Raw genomic sequence first — 14564 nt, 5'->3', positions numbered from 1 at the left:
TATTTTAATTATTTAATAATTGTCTGCTTGACAGGATAAATTTTTGGATTAGCATAAGAACCCTGAGTAAAGTATGCAATGACAAAATAGATATTTTAATCTTTTGTAACAATAAAAGTAAACTAGTTTTATATGCTAGTTTCAAGAAAAGTTTTCTTGTTTTGGAAAATTTTGACAAGATAAATTTTCTTGTTCTGTCGGCAGATAATTTTTCTTATTTTAAGAAACTTAAACCCGACTTTTGTACCTTTTTGTCTTGTTTTTGAAAAGGGACGTTTTGAATTGTGTGGGGCAACACATACCATCATACGAAAACCAATACGAAACCTTTGTGTGTGACAGAAAAGCAAGTTATGAGTTCTCTATAAATGCAAGAGAACATACTAATAAATTGTTCATTAGTTTCAAACATCTTGAAACAAAGGGATTTGGTTAATTTAGAAATGCTATTAGTTGTGTTCAAAACCAGAAAGCGATTATTCCCAGTTAATTTACAAAATTTCTTTGTCTTAAGCTCAAGTAACAGAAGGCAGTATGATCTCAAAAGTAAAACTCTGCAGATTACTATATCACAAATTGGCAGATTGTGGAGGACATTTTGGAAGAGGAGTTTATAAAAATGGTCTTCTATAAATCAACTCAAAACAATTTATAAGAAAAGAAAAATCAAGTCTTATGCACTCCTGACTTAATAATGAGGAGAATAATATATTGTTTGCAACTTACATTGCTGTCATATAGTTGATCTAATAAATATGCCCCTGTATTTCTTGGGAAATACATTTTCTATATCTCTACATGTAGCAGACTTGTTCAGCTTCTTTGTTCAGCTTCCGTTTCACTTGTGAATTGTAAAAGTTTTAAGAGAATGTGCTTGTAAATCGAGTGAATAAACTAATTGATTAACCCACTATTGCATAGCTGATATTTAGGTATATATTTATATATTATTAATGTTGTAGAGTAAACTGGACTTTAAAAGTCGGCAACAAAAATAACAGCATGTACCAACATAGTTTCATTACAGAGGCATGTTTGGTTCATACAGCAGAAACCTTTAGACTGCCTGATTATGTTGCAAAATGGGGACGCTTTCTCTCCGAGTTGAGCGGTTCCTTCACTTGTTCAGGCACCTAAAAAATGAGTCTCATAAGAGAAGCAAATACAATCAGTTTAGACACAGAGAAGCTGCTCTGAGATTAAAGTAATAAAAGAAAAATAATTTCTATTGCCATAATTAGTGGGGAAAAGTTGAGATCTGGATTTATGCTCATAATATACAGTCAGAGCTCTTTGCTGATATACACAAACCTATGTTCTGCTTTGCCTCTGCAAAGACGCATCTATATTAGAACTGAATTCATTTTCAGCATTTTTTCATAACATGTATTTCTACAAAATCCTCCAGTACATTTCAATTTAAAAGCAGGGGGTAAAACCAAAACATCACAATTTTTATTATTTTGTATTTTTTCTAGGCATTTTATTTCAATGTCTAAATGAGAGAAGTGTGAAAACGTAAAAGTCTTTATCTTCATTTAAATGACTCGCATTTTAAGAAATAGGAAACATGCCAGATCTTTGTAGTAATTAACGGCCAGGCGTTTGTCTGGACAGACCCAAATTATGTCAAAGAAATTTGATCTTTGATTGTTTAAAAAATAAATAAACCCAAATTTAAAAGGCAGCAATTTATCAGTAGAGTCTAGGCTGATTCTTCAGAAGTACACAGCAGGCTATGGCACAGTGTGTCCCATCTTCTTGTGTGTGATAAGGATTCAAACATGCAGATGAAAGAGTGTGTGTCTGTGTGGGGGAGCATGAGGTGCAGGGGTGCTGCTTAAGTAATCTGAAAGCCAGAGTCAGGGGTTTCTGTACATGCAAACGTGCAAGTTGTAATAAATTATTTTGTGGCGTTATATTTTTTACCCTTTGAATTTACTAAAACATGTGAAAAATGTGTCTTGAAACTGACAAATTGCTTGTCAAGTATGTAGAGCAAACATGTCCAAGCTGTATTTTAAAGTGTCAACCATAAAAGTAGGGATACTGTCACTGGTAGTGTCTGATTAGTTGTGAAGAATTGATCAATAAAATAATCGTCAACTAATTAAGTGATCGGTTATCAATCAAAAAAGGCCATTTTGCTGAAACATATTAAAAGCACTAATTAAGTGGTCAATACGTTTTGCATATAAAATAAATAAATCCATCTCTAAATATGTTCTACCAAAAACTCCTCAAGTGTTAGAGTTTGAACATCAGCTGGTTCAAACTCCATAAAAAAGCTGCCGATGCATCTTTTGCTCCAAATGATCAAGTCTACAGTAAATAAATGCAACATCAATCCATTTTAGGTAATAAAATGTATTTTTATGTATTTCTAGCAATGTATAAAAAAGGTTTAAGTAGTTAAAGAAAATTAGCAGGATGTGTCATGTTTTTATCTGGTTAATTGATTAATCAATTACTAATTTAGCAGTTAGTTAAAGGTGTGATGTAGTGAGATGCAGAGTAAACATTTCGAACACAGTATTGCGCCCTGCAGTAATTAGTTTTTGCTGGCATGACTATAAATGTTACCTGTGTTTACATTAACAGATGATTTTGGACAGTGGGAATGATTTGGGGAGAAGTCGTCTGAATGGTAAATGTCCGACGCAGCCGCTTTTTGTGAGGATTGCATGAATGTGTGAGCGCTCTCCTGCCAGTGAGGCCGACTTGTCATGTCTTGCATGGAGGTGGTTTTGGGACATTTTAGTGTCGGTGTGTGCGTATGCGCCTGGTACTGTACGGTGATTTGTATGTGTGTGTTGACGCGCGCCTCTCCTCTGCCCAGATGGCTGTGCTTGGAGGCTGGAGCTTCAGAGGTCTGTTTGCCAGCGGTGAATACTGATCAGAGATCACTGTCACTTCTATAGAGCACACATGCGCGCAGGAGCTCGTCAACTATCTCGAAGCTTGCACACCTTCACTATCCACATGGTCAAAGTACTAATTCCCACCGTCAGTACGTGTCATCCATGCTGATGCTTTGGGCTCTGCAGGTCACGGCTGCAGCGCCGATCGTTTGGTTTTTTGTCACGCCAGACCGTTGACACTTGGCTGTAACAGGACAGCTTTATGTTGCATTTCTGATTGTTAAATCGAAAAGTTTTAAATGAAAAAGATCACACTATTGTGGACTTTGTTTGTGGGTTTAAGAACTAATACTTTGCCTTTTTTTGGCGAGCCGGGCCATTTTCACTCCAGTCTCGACTCTGAAACTTATGTCATCTTAACCTAAAAGCAATGACGTATCTATACATGAAACTAAAAAGAAAAAGATACTACCATTTAGTGTAGTCTATGATTGTGTAGAACAAGATCTTGGATAGTAAAATGCCACTAAATTTTCGAATATCAGCCAGGTTTTCCTTAGTGTATTAGCCCGGCGGGCCACCGGGTTTTACTTGCCCCACACCATGCTAAGTGTTTATTTTAAATATGGTTTTTTTTATACAGCATTACCAGTGACAGTAAAGACCAATTAGCCTAAGTTTATACTTGGCATGTTGAACTGGGCATGAGCGGGTGCACACCGATTCAGACTGTCGGCCTCAAGCTATTAATTCCAAATTAGTGTTTCTGCTTAAGCACTTACAAATTTTTGTAACTTGTAAGATTCTTTAGCACAAAAACACAGTGGGCCGCTGCTGGTCTGCACTACAGCGCCCTCTTCCCCCAGGCTTAATGGGTTCCCCGGAGGAGAAACTTGGCATATAAACTAAGTGTAATCTCTCATGACGAACTCCAAGATGAAGATGTCTTTATAAAAATTTATATCTTTGCCAGATTGTTTAAAGTATTATTGCACAATCTTTTCTGATTGGTTTCAGAAAAGTTTTCATCCACACAAATCCAGCCCTCAATGTTGTTCTAAACATGCCAGACCCATAGAGGGCAGTGGAGGGCAAAGCTAAAACCTCTCAGCCAATCAGATTTCTCCCAAAGACCGACAACTTCCTTTTAGAACTTTATCATGGTGCCAGGAGGTTTTATTTATGTGTACAGATTTAAAGGTTGTACTACTTTTAAATTGTGTATTGGTACATGAAATTATTAACTCAAGGCAATGTTGATTGGAAATTGTGTGAAAGCAAATATGTAAATATATTGCCACCTTCATCGTCATAGACAGTAATTCACAGAATCCTAAATCTTTGCTTTCCCATGTACACATCCAAACATAAATACTGTTTTCTCAAATTTCCACTTTTGAGTTTTTCTAAATAGTCGTTTTTTGTGACATTAAAAAGAGTTTTCATGAAGACGAAAGGCTGAAACAGGTAGAAATGCATTTGATTTCCCAGTTATCTGGCAACATGTAGACCAGGCCTGATGATGTGACGCAAGACTGACAGGAATTCTTGAACGAGACAAATGTGTCGACAGAGTTGACTAATAAAGACAACTTGACAGGCTAACTGGCGATGCTGTGATAAGAAGTCTCCCCACCTCTTATGCTCTTTATGTTTTGCATTTTGTTACTTGGTAGAAAAAAGTAACAATGAGAGGGATAGACCACATACCCATGAATTTGAAACTGCATAGAGAATACTGCCAATGGCTAACAATTACCCGCTAATGACTGTGGCAGCTTCAAAGCCTCTTACTGCCCACATTTCACTATTTTAATAAGTATGGACTGCATTTTTTCATATCAAGTAAAAAAATTTTAAAAAATCAACTGGTGAACCCTGAAAAGGCACAGTCAGTTAATTGTGCCTTTTTCTGTTAGTAAAAAGACAAAAATATCACTTTCTGAATACATTTTATTTTTTAAATTTTGGAATAAAACTTCCTTAAATCGCATAATTGCAGCAATAGGCAGGTAGGTTGAGCCTGAACTGGATAATTCTACACTGATTAGCGTCTTGGAAACTTGTTTCATAGTTTGTGAAATTGTTTTTCTAATCAAAAAAAACAAAAAAAGCATAATTTATTAAACAAAAAAAGCATCTTTTGTTTTCCCGAAAGTATTCTAAAAATCTTGTGTTAGATATTGTTTCATCTCAGGAGCTGGATAAACTGTTGCATCTCCAGTTGTTACATAAATACTGAAAATGTGAAAACTTGTCTTCTTAAACATTCTTATGTGATCAAAATATTATTCATACCTGAAAAATGATCCAAACATTTTCGTTTCTCATCGACTCATGTGCAGTTTTTCCAGTTATGCAAAGCAAAGTCATTTGAAGGTTACTTGTGTAACTTAGTTGTGGTCATAACCCAGAGAGAAATTCTTTAAAGAAAAATTGTAAGACTATTTTTAAATAAATATTTACAACAAAGCTGCTAGACAGAAATGAAAACGATATTTAAAATAGAAATGACTGCACAGTTCTCTAAGGCATTGTCATAAGCAGGAGAAGTTTGTTGCTGGTTAATAGGAGCAAGAAAGAAAAAGAAAAAAAAACACAGATCAGAGCAATAGTGAAGCTGACTGCAGTGTCGCTACATGCAGAAGCCTTGTGGCAATTTTCAAATCCAAAAAGTGAAACTTATATCTTCTGACCTTGCCCCCTGCCAAAAAAATAAATCTGTTACATAGTGGGTGAATAATGCAACACGATTATCTGTTTGCAAAATATGTCTCCATTTGCATAAAACTAGTTGAAGCTTTGCTTCATTTTCCAGGCCAGTGCGAGCTGTACCTTCAGTTGGACATCATGTTCCAATGCCATGGATCCTGAGATTTTGTCGCACAGAGCAGCTTGCTCTGCTTTATTCTAAAAATCCAGAGGACAGTAAACTGGGAGACGAAAAAAAGAAAAAGAAAATAAAATCTAATCCTTTGTAAGTGTAACTGTTTAGTAACCAGGGGTGATCAATAATGCCATCAAATTAACAGATACACAATTTCCTGCAAACAATATCAGCATTTTATAACCAAGGTCAACTAAGACGGAATAGAATCATCATTAAATGGGCAACGAGCAATCCTCCCGTTTCTGAACGGTGTTTTTGGAGCATTCAACCTTTGCTGCGTGACAAGCCGTTTAGGAAACAGGACCAAATTGTTCTGCTGCAAGGATCCAACCTGTCACCTCCACCTAATCAGCTCGCAGGCAAATGAATGCAAATTACTCTTCAGAGAACAAGTCACGTCAGTGTCCATCACACCTCGACACTCTGATGTAGTTAGATCGCACAATGCATCTGCTGAAAACACACACCGAACACACACAAACGTGCAACTGAAGTCCAACAAATACCTATAGTATATGTACACAAACACACAACCCGGTGCTCATTCACAAGCAGACATAGTATTTTTGCTGTCACAGAATTCCAAGTAATGTTCAAGTAAAACACACACAGAGAGAGAAAGGGAGAAAGAAAAACACCAGGAGTTGCAGTATCCTGTTCAGCCTTAGATAAAATGAAAGTGAGGAGGCAGCTGCATCACACCTCCAAATGGGCTTTGGGTTCTCTTAGGACTTACATTGAGGGCTTGAGAGGGTGAGGGGGGGATTCGCTGCTCTCTTGTGGCTGTCAGCAACACTAACCTGTCTTCTCTCACACACGCACGCACACACAAGTGTGTATAAAACATTTTTATTTTTTAAAACCCACAGGCACCGTCAGGGATCGATACGTTCTTAAGTCCTGTTTCTTGATGTAGGTAGAGAGAAACATCCAGATGAGAACAGATGTGCATCTTTCCTTTGCATGGGAGCACAGACACACTGTTCCATGCATCCTGTCGGTCTTTCTCTACTTATCATGCAGGAGCCCACCAATGCAACACATGCTCCCTCTGCATTCCGGCTGTGCATGGTCTCGACAGGTACACTCGCGTCGCTGCGAGGGTTTGCAATGCAACTGTTTCTCAGGGTTCAGTTCCTCAACTGCTGGGAAAAAAAAGAAAAAAAAAAAAAAACGAGACAGGAACCTCTGGTGCCGCATACCAGACATAAACAACAAGAGAATGCACACTTTTGCACACATGCGTGTACACGCACACAAATGTGTTTTCACAGAGAAAAAAAACTAACAAAAAAAACTCAATTTCTACGAGCAGAACACAGCTGCCACAGCTCTCTGTCTTCTCGAAAATGAAAAAGAATCAGTTTCCTGTCTGTGTCCGCTATATTGCCACATTCCTCTGAGCACAAATTGATCAAACTCCCGATTTGCCAAGTATGTGCAATGGAACGCATCCACGTAAACATCTGCCATGCCTCAGAGTGGAAGTTGAAGTGGGCTGCATATGTTTTGCACAAGGGGGGGGTTCTCAGGTTTCATGAGGAAGGGAACCCCAAGGTTCTCCCAGTGATTGCTGTGTCGTGCACAACGGAGAAGCAGCTCTCAGGAGCTTTTGATATATACTCACCGGAAGGCACAAAATGAAGAACTTTGTTGGTCTCCATGGCTCAGCAAGTGGTGGCAAATGCACACTTCCAAACCCAACCGCCTCCCCAACCCCCCAAAATCAACCCATCATGGTTCTGTTATCCTGTACTGATGAGACTAAGATCACCTCTGCTCTCCCTTGCTCTGCTCTGTTTCTGACTGCCTCTCAGACACATGCAGTGACTCAGCCCCACTCTGCCTGCCTACTCGCGCTCTTGCCACTGGGTCCTAGTGCCTATTTGTTTTTTTATTAGTCAGCTTCTTCACTCCAACATCCTGCTGTTTAACATCATGGTGAAGCTCAGGTGGAGACGCACCTCGTCAACGTTTGGGGAAGATGTCACTTTGTAAGCCAACCTGGCTCTCCTGTTTGCCTTTGTTGAGTTGCAGGTGACTGACTCAAGCAGGTGAAAATGAACGCGAGTGTGCCTCCTCTGCACTTCTCTGGTCCACCAACAGTGGTTCTGTCAGAATCCTAAGATTCAATTTGAAAACAAAGATCATAATGTTCAGGGTTTGCTCTCAAAACGCCAGCAGGCACGGTTGATTTCAGAGGCTTGCTGCCGTCGTGTCGACATAACCAAGTGGCACATAGATCCGATCTGTATTGACACCTCTGCAAAAATTGCCAAAATATTCAGTCTTGCGTGATAACATCTAAAAAAAAAAAAAAAAAAGGGAGATCTGGGAACATGTGACTGTTTGTCTTGATCACTAGTTTCAGTGTCTAAAAATTTTATTTTAGTCGACTCTTATTTGGAAAATGTTCATACACCTGCCAGATTGAGGTTTCAAGTAATCAATAAATTTACCAGATTATTTCTTCAGGCCAGTAGTAATATTAAAGTTTTGAAGTGATCCAGCCAGAGGACCTAATAAAGCAGAGGGAGCAGAGGATTGAGGATCCTACAGACTTCATCTGAAGTGCTGAAATCAGCTCTCTTTGACGTCGATGACAAGCATCGCATCATCGCTGAACTCGACACCAGGCCCAAATCAAAAATATTTCAACAGAGATCTGTACGAAGTGTTATGCAATTGGTCAGAAGTTTGTGTTTTTTATGCAGAAATGCACTCAGACTCTTCAACTAGTCCACTTTCTCTATCCAGTTTTTTTATCGATCAGGTGAACATTTATCTCATTCGGTGAGATTGTGCACTTTGGTACTTGTCTTTACAAAATAACTACAGTAACATGGCTAAAAATTTCTGCTTAGAAATTGTAATGTTGTCCGTTGAGGCGACTGTCTGCAGAAAAACTGTGGTGGTTTCTCTGGGACTGTTTCATAACCAAAAAAGGGAAGGAAGGCAGGGGAACCCTGGCGTGTCAGAGCATGATGCATACTGAAGAGGGAGGGGTGCCTCCCTGGTGGTTTGTGAAGTTGTACAAAAGGTGTTCGAAAACTAAAGGTCCACAACCATGTGACCATGCATTAATCATTTAGCTTTGAGTTAAATATGCAGGAGTCTTTAGAGTGAAGAAGAAGGGGTTCTTACCCTGATTACCGGCAAAAAGTAGGGGAGTAATGATTAAAAACAGTTTGGTTTCTGTAATGCTAATAAAGTCTGTATGGAGGTATTCCAATGATTTTTATGCCCGAAACAACATCAGAAATATTCTTGGCCCAAAGTTCTGCCTGCTCCCAGTTCACCATTGACCTTTCCCCTCGTCACCAGTCCATTTTGTGTAGTTTGTCATGACGAGGAGATTCAGGATCTCTGCTGCTTTTCGCTAACGTTTACAGGGTTTCCCTTGGTGTTTTATAAGCCTGGCGGGCCACCAGGCTTATACTTGTGCCCCCACCAGGGGGAGTTTTTTTTTTTTTTAAGTCTTTTTAAAATCCTTGCATTTTTTAAAGACTTTTTTGTTGGTATTAATCTTCCAATCTTTTAATAGCAAATAAGTGATATTTTCAAATTTCCTGTCAACTTTAAACATTTTTTAATTCAAAAAGATGATGTGTCATTGAATGAATGACTGCCCTAGTGCACAACCACCAGGTTTAACAAGCTTTCTGGGGGAAACGTTGGGTTATGTTGGCTACTTCAGGCTATGACCTCCATCCAGCAAGTGCTAAAGTGGTTCCCTGCTGAGTGTGAAACATCTGCGATCAGAATCAGGTCTAAATCTAAGGTCATTATTCTCAACAAGAAAAAGGTGAACTGCCCCCTATGAGAGGTCGGGGGTCAACCTGAGCCTCAAGTTCATGGGAGAATAAGAGCGTGACGGTTGGGTGGAATAGTCAATGGACAGATTCAGGATTTGTCTGCAGAAAGAATGCGGCGATTAACGTTTTCTGGCCATTCAGCAATCTTTAAGAAACCTGACCTGCCGATAAAAGCTGATAGCTGTCTATTTTTATGAATTGACAATGTTAGCCATTATAAGATACAATACACCCCAATACACCTTCAATGCATCTTATTTAAAGAAAAAAAACAATACTCGTGAACAAACTCGCTTTAACCGCACGGAGTATAAATAAAAAGTTTAGAGCATTTCCATCCAAACTACTAAAATAAACTACCTAAAAATTTAAATCTTTTTTAGTCTCTTTCACATTTAATTTTTGTCAGTCCTCTCCTACGGCTGAGAAAAAGGGTACAGTGGCTAATTTTCAAGCCTTTGCAGAGGTAGTCAAATTTGCTGCATCACAATTACCACCTGTTTTTGCAGACAAGGCTTACAGAACAGAAGCAAGCCTTTTTATTTTAATAGTGAGGAATCTGCCTGTATTGAATTCAGGCGCTACATGATTCCCATTCTTAAATGGTGAGAAACAGTGGACAACTCCAGGCACTGTCCATGGTGCTAGTTCAACCCTTAGGTCATATGTAGTGGAGAGAGCTGCAGGAGGACATTTCAGTCACAACAGTAACCATCTTCTGAGTATATCATCAGACATGAACTGTTCATACAAACCAACAAATCCTGTGACCTGGAAGACAAACAATGTAGCATCTGAGACAAACGCCATCGGAAACCGTCCCTCGTTCAGGTACAATGAGTAAACCACCATGTAGGCTTGACCTGCCATTTGAGTTTATTTCAAAGTAAATGTCAGAGTTCTGAAAGTTTGGATTTATTGGTTTTGAGTATGACCAAACGTACAAATGCCAGCTAATGCACATATGTTCACAAAAGTTTCAACGTTAAAGCAAGAACTGTTAACAGATCAATCCAGGTCTTCATCTTGTATGTTTCTGGTGGAGTTCTGTGTATGTGCGACAGCATTAAGCATTGCTGTGTAAGTCCTGATGTGAAATGTACCATGACAGGTGAGCAACATGATTTATGATTTTTGTGACATACTGAATAAAGAAGAGTAAGGTCTGAGCACGTTCCTGCTTTGTTAGATGTCAGAAGACATCGCACAATATAAGAGAAATTACATATTTTTACACTTGAGTGATTATACTAAATAACCATTCAGTAGCTGTTTCCAGTAACCATAAAATTGCTCCATTTAACATTTAGAAAATAAAACTAAAAAACCTTGTTTTTCAGGAAAACGTTTTGGCGCTGGCATGAAGTGTTTTTTGGGGCAAACCTGCGCTGGAAACACTTCACACATCACATGAACAACAACTAGTTGTTGCCACTGCCACAAACTACAAAGAAGAAAATGACAGGAAGAAGTTGGAGGATCATGGCGCAGTGGGTTTTGTTAATGAAATATTGCACAAACAAACTTTCTATATAATTTTAATTACATTTCTTATTTAATGGAAGCATCACAATTGCAAAATGTATTTTTTCAACATTAGTGGAATATTGAGCTTTGCGCACATTGGTAATGGAAACACAACCAGCATGTGCATTTGTTTAACAAGACTCATTTTTGTGACCAAACTGCCTAACTTTTGAATGCAGGTATGCCTAAAATTCTCCATATCAGGTCTACTATGTTTGATTTAAGCTTTTCCATCATGATCAACTGTATGAAGTGGATGGTATTACTTTTTGCCACCAATTTAATTACAGGCTTAATCCTCAGTTAAAGTATGAAGTTGTTGGTTATAACTCATTAGCTAAATTTTTGTTCCTATTTAGTTCAGATGACGGAGAACTATACCTTGTTTATAGTATCTATGCAGACGACAGAAGAATCTATGAAATTATGTTGCATGTCTATCAGACTGTTGGTGGTTTTTCTCCTGCCATTTTTTCATGTTTCTCCTCAGGTTCAAGATGCAGGAATTTTTCAAACTGAAGCTCACAATGGACATATACTTTGAAAAGACCAACTAAGACTCAGGTCTACCCAATGAAAAATCCTCACCTGTGGCTCTGGGCTTTCCTGCTGCTCCTAGCAGATGAATGCCGAGTACAGCAGTGCTGCTGCTCTGGAGCATTGTCTTTTGTTTAAAAGTTTGTTGTGGGAGTAGGTACGCTTTTCACACGGAGGTTCATTTCTGTTAGACGCAGTAGACAAGTAGGCTGGTGCCACAAATGTAATGTTTTTAAGTCAGCCTTTTTGTTCGCTGAGGATATCAGGGCTTTTTCTTTGTTTTTCCATTTAGAATAGATGTGAGATAAGCCATTTTTCATTTCTTTGATTTGGCACAATCCAACAATCCCCATCTCCCCCACAGTTTGTGAAACTGTTTGAGACTCATTTTTCCCTTTTATGTACCACAGTACAAGATACAGAGCCACAATACATTAGCGAAAAAAGGAGAAAAAAAAAGAAGAAAAAGCTGTGCTGTGGATAAATGAGAGAACATGTGTGACTGTGTGAGGTTTTTGTTTTTTCTTCACTTTTACAAGAACTAAGTCAATTTGTCATGGTTGTTCTGTAACTCTCCCTTTGTCCAATCACTGGTCTTAACGGCATACATTGAAGGATGATAGAAATATAGCATTCAGAGACGTATTGAGTTGGCATTGTGGCTTTTAAATCTGGTCAAAACCAGAAGGATCTGCCCTCGCTAGGTGACACAAACAGAGACAGGGAGTGTTGCCAGGGAAATAAACATGGACCAATCAGCAATGTGGTCATGCCTCCATCAAGCGCTCCAATAACAATTGTTTGCTACAAGCTTTCCCAGAAATTTTTAAGACTTTGGTGTTGAGTTTTCCACTTTTTTGTAATTTCTTTCCAATAAAAGAACACAACATGACATTCAACGTTATAATTGTGTCACCACTTGACCATATGCCACTGTTATTAACGAGTCATTATGTACAAGATATCAGAATCAGAAGGAGGGTAAGTAGTTATTGTTTTTAAAATTTATATAATTAATTTTATTTTTTGGATAAGCATCGTCACACATCATGAGTTCAAATGCAACACTCAGTGAACGAGAGGCTAATTTAAGCTTCAATCTTCCACCTAACCCATGAAACTCGGCTCAGGTGTAATGATGAATACACTCTACTGAGACATCAAGCAACATATTGCAGGACATGATTTTCCCAAATATCACTGAGAGTAAATGATCAAATAAACTCAAGAAAAACAAGCCTGCAGTGTTCCTTGCCAACCTGCCTGAAGGGCCAAAATGAGGTCTGGAGACTGAAGTTACATTTGTTTCTCTCACAAAACATAACAAAAAAAGTCATGACTCATTATTGCAGTGGCCTACGGGGGATCTTCAGGTAGTTTCAGTGAGTTATAAATTTAGCAGGAAAGAAAAGGAGATTACCAGAAAAGAAGTAAAACCTGAAAACAAACTCCTGGGGTGCCCTCATTTCTCCAAAAACTTCTGAAAGGTTTTAGATTTTTGTTTATTTATTTTTCTGCTCAAGTTATACTACAGTAGTGAAATGCAGTCCGTTAGATTGGCCTACAGCTGACAGACATTAAACATGTTCTCTGACATGTTGCACACCCTGTGCTGTTTGGTTAAAGTATTACAGACATTATCTGTTCAATACATGCAATAAAAAGACATCAAAAACCATTACCTCTTTGTGCTTTGCTCTTTGTGATCCAGCATGTACAGACAAATATATTTATCTCGAACATAACATTCAATCATTGCTGAAAACTAACCACCGCCTACGATGGAGCTTGCAGAAAAGAAAACATGTCAAAACATCTGGAGATGATAAAGGAAGAGCTGTCATTCGCTGCATTTATGAGTCACTTGGTAATTTGAGAAACAAGTTAACATCAATCCCAATGAAATATGAACTTCTGTTTGGGCTTTTTAGGCTGCTACAGCTCTTTGCGTAACGTAACGTTGCTAGTTTGGCCACCAATAGTCAACCTCTATCAACAACAGTCTAAGCTCAAATCAGGGTATTTCTTTAGTTAAGCTGAAGGACGAATAAAGATGGCCGCAAAGTGCTTAGGCTGCTGATTTCAAGCATGTTATGTTGCAATTGCCTTGAGACAAACGTTGGCGTTAAGGAGAATTCCTTGTTTGCAGGCATTATTGCCATGACTGCCAGTTGCTAGTGTTTTAAGTTGCAAAACTGTACATGAAACAACACTCACTGTGGAGTAGACCAAAACATGTTTATCGCGTAGCCGTTTGGTTCTGAGGTTCTGGATGACAAAGAAGTTTTACACCTCCAGATTTCTACAGGCTTTTGTCCGCTGTTTGCTGTGTTGAGACGCTTAAAGAACCAGATAGTTTGTGATAACAAGCTCGACAGTCAACAAATCTTCAGGTTCTTTCAAACTCTTTGTGGGACATGGATCACATCCAACATATCTAGTCATATTTTCTATCTGTGTTAATTCTGGATTTAAAGTGCTTCAATATGGAGTCTCTTCAACAGATTCCTTCATTGAGATTATACTTCATGTCCTCCATCTAAAGTGACCATTGAGGTGCCAAAATGTAACGTTTATTGCTTGTTTCATGATTGATGATTCTATAATGTCATCAATCATGATGTTAAACGCACTAAACTGCCTTGCTGCTGAAATGTACAATACAAATAAACTTTTGCATCATCAAAATCCTGTGACTAAAACCTGCCTATTGCTTGCCTTTTATTTAGGGGTATCATTGTTGAATACCTATGTAGGTTTTTATTGGTTGATCTATGGAAAAGAGATATTCTTCACCCCATCCACTACATAAAATCTCTATAAAATAGATGTTTATAGTTGTACTGTGACAATATATGAATACTTTGATTATGTTCTGTATATGGATTTATTTCTTTTGTCAAAGTAAAGTTTTACCTTTGATTCAACTAAAAT

The 14564-nt window shown here is 38.3% G+C and overlaps 1 protein-coding gene across 2 annotated transcripts in view; it reads right to left on the bottom strand.

The window, feature by feature from the left end:
• Window positions 1-7535, bottom strand: part of slc4a11 (solute carrier family 4 member 11) — a 111799-nt gene extending 104264 nt beyond the window's left edge. For both annotated transcript variants that reach the window (XM_055057137.1, XM_055057138.1), the window contains exon 1: window positions 7379-7535. In XM_055057137.1, coding sequence (XP_054913112.1) covers window positions 7379-7415 — 37 coding nt within the window. In that variant the 5' untranslated portion in view covers window positions 7416-7535. The remainder of the gene's footprint in view (window positions 1-7378) is intronic.
• Between the last annotated feature and the right edge of the window lie 7029 nt (window positions 7536-14564).

Source organism: Poeciliopsis prolifica, unplaced genomic scaffold (genome assembly GCF_027474105.1).
Source record: "Poeciliopsis prolifica strain line A6 unplaced genomic scaffold, Auburn_PproV2 SCAFFOLD047, whole genome shotgun sequence".
NCBI lineage: Eukaryota > Metazoa > Chordata > Actinopteri > Cyprinodontiformes > Poeciliidae > Poeciliopsis > Poeciliopsis prolifica.
The sequence above is the reverse complement of the archived record's forward strand: the minus strand, read 5'-3'. Positions and strand labels throughout refer to the sequence as shown.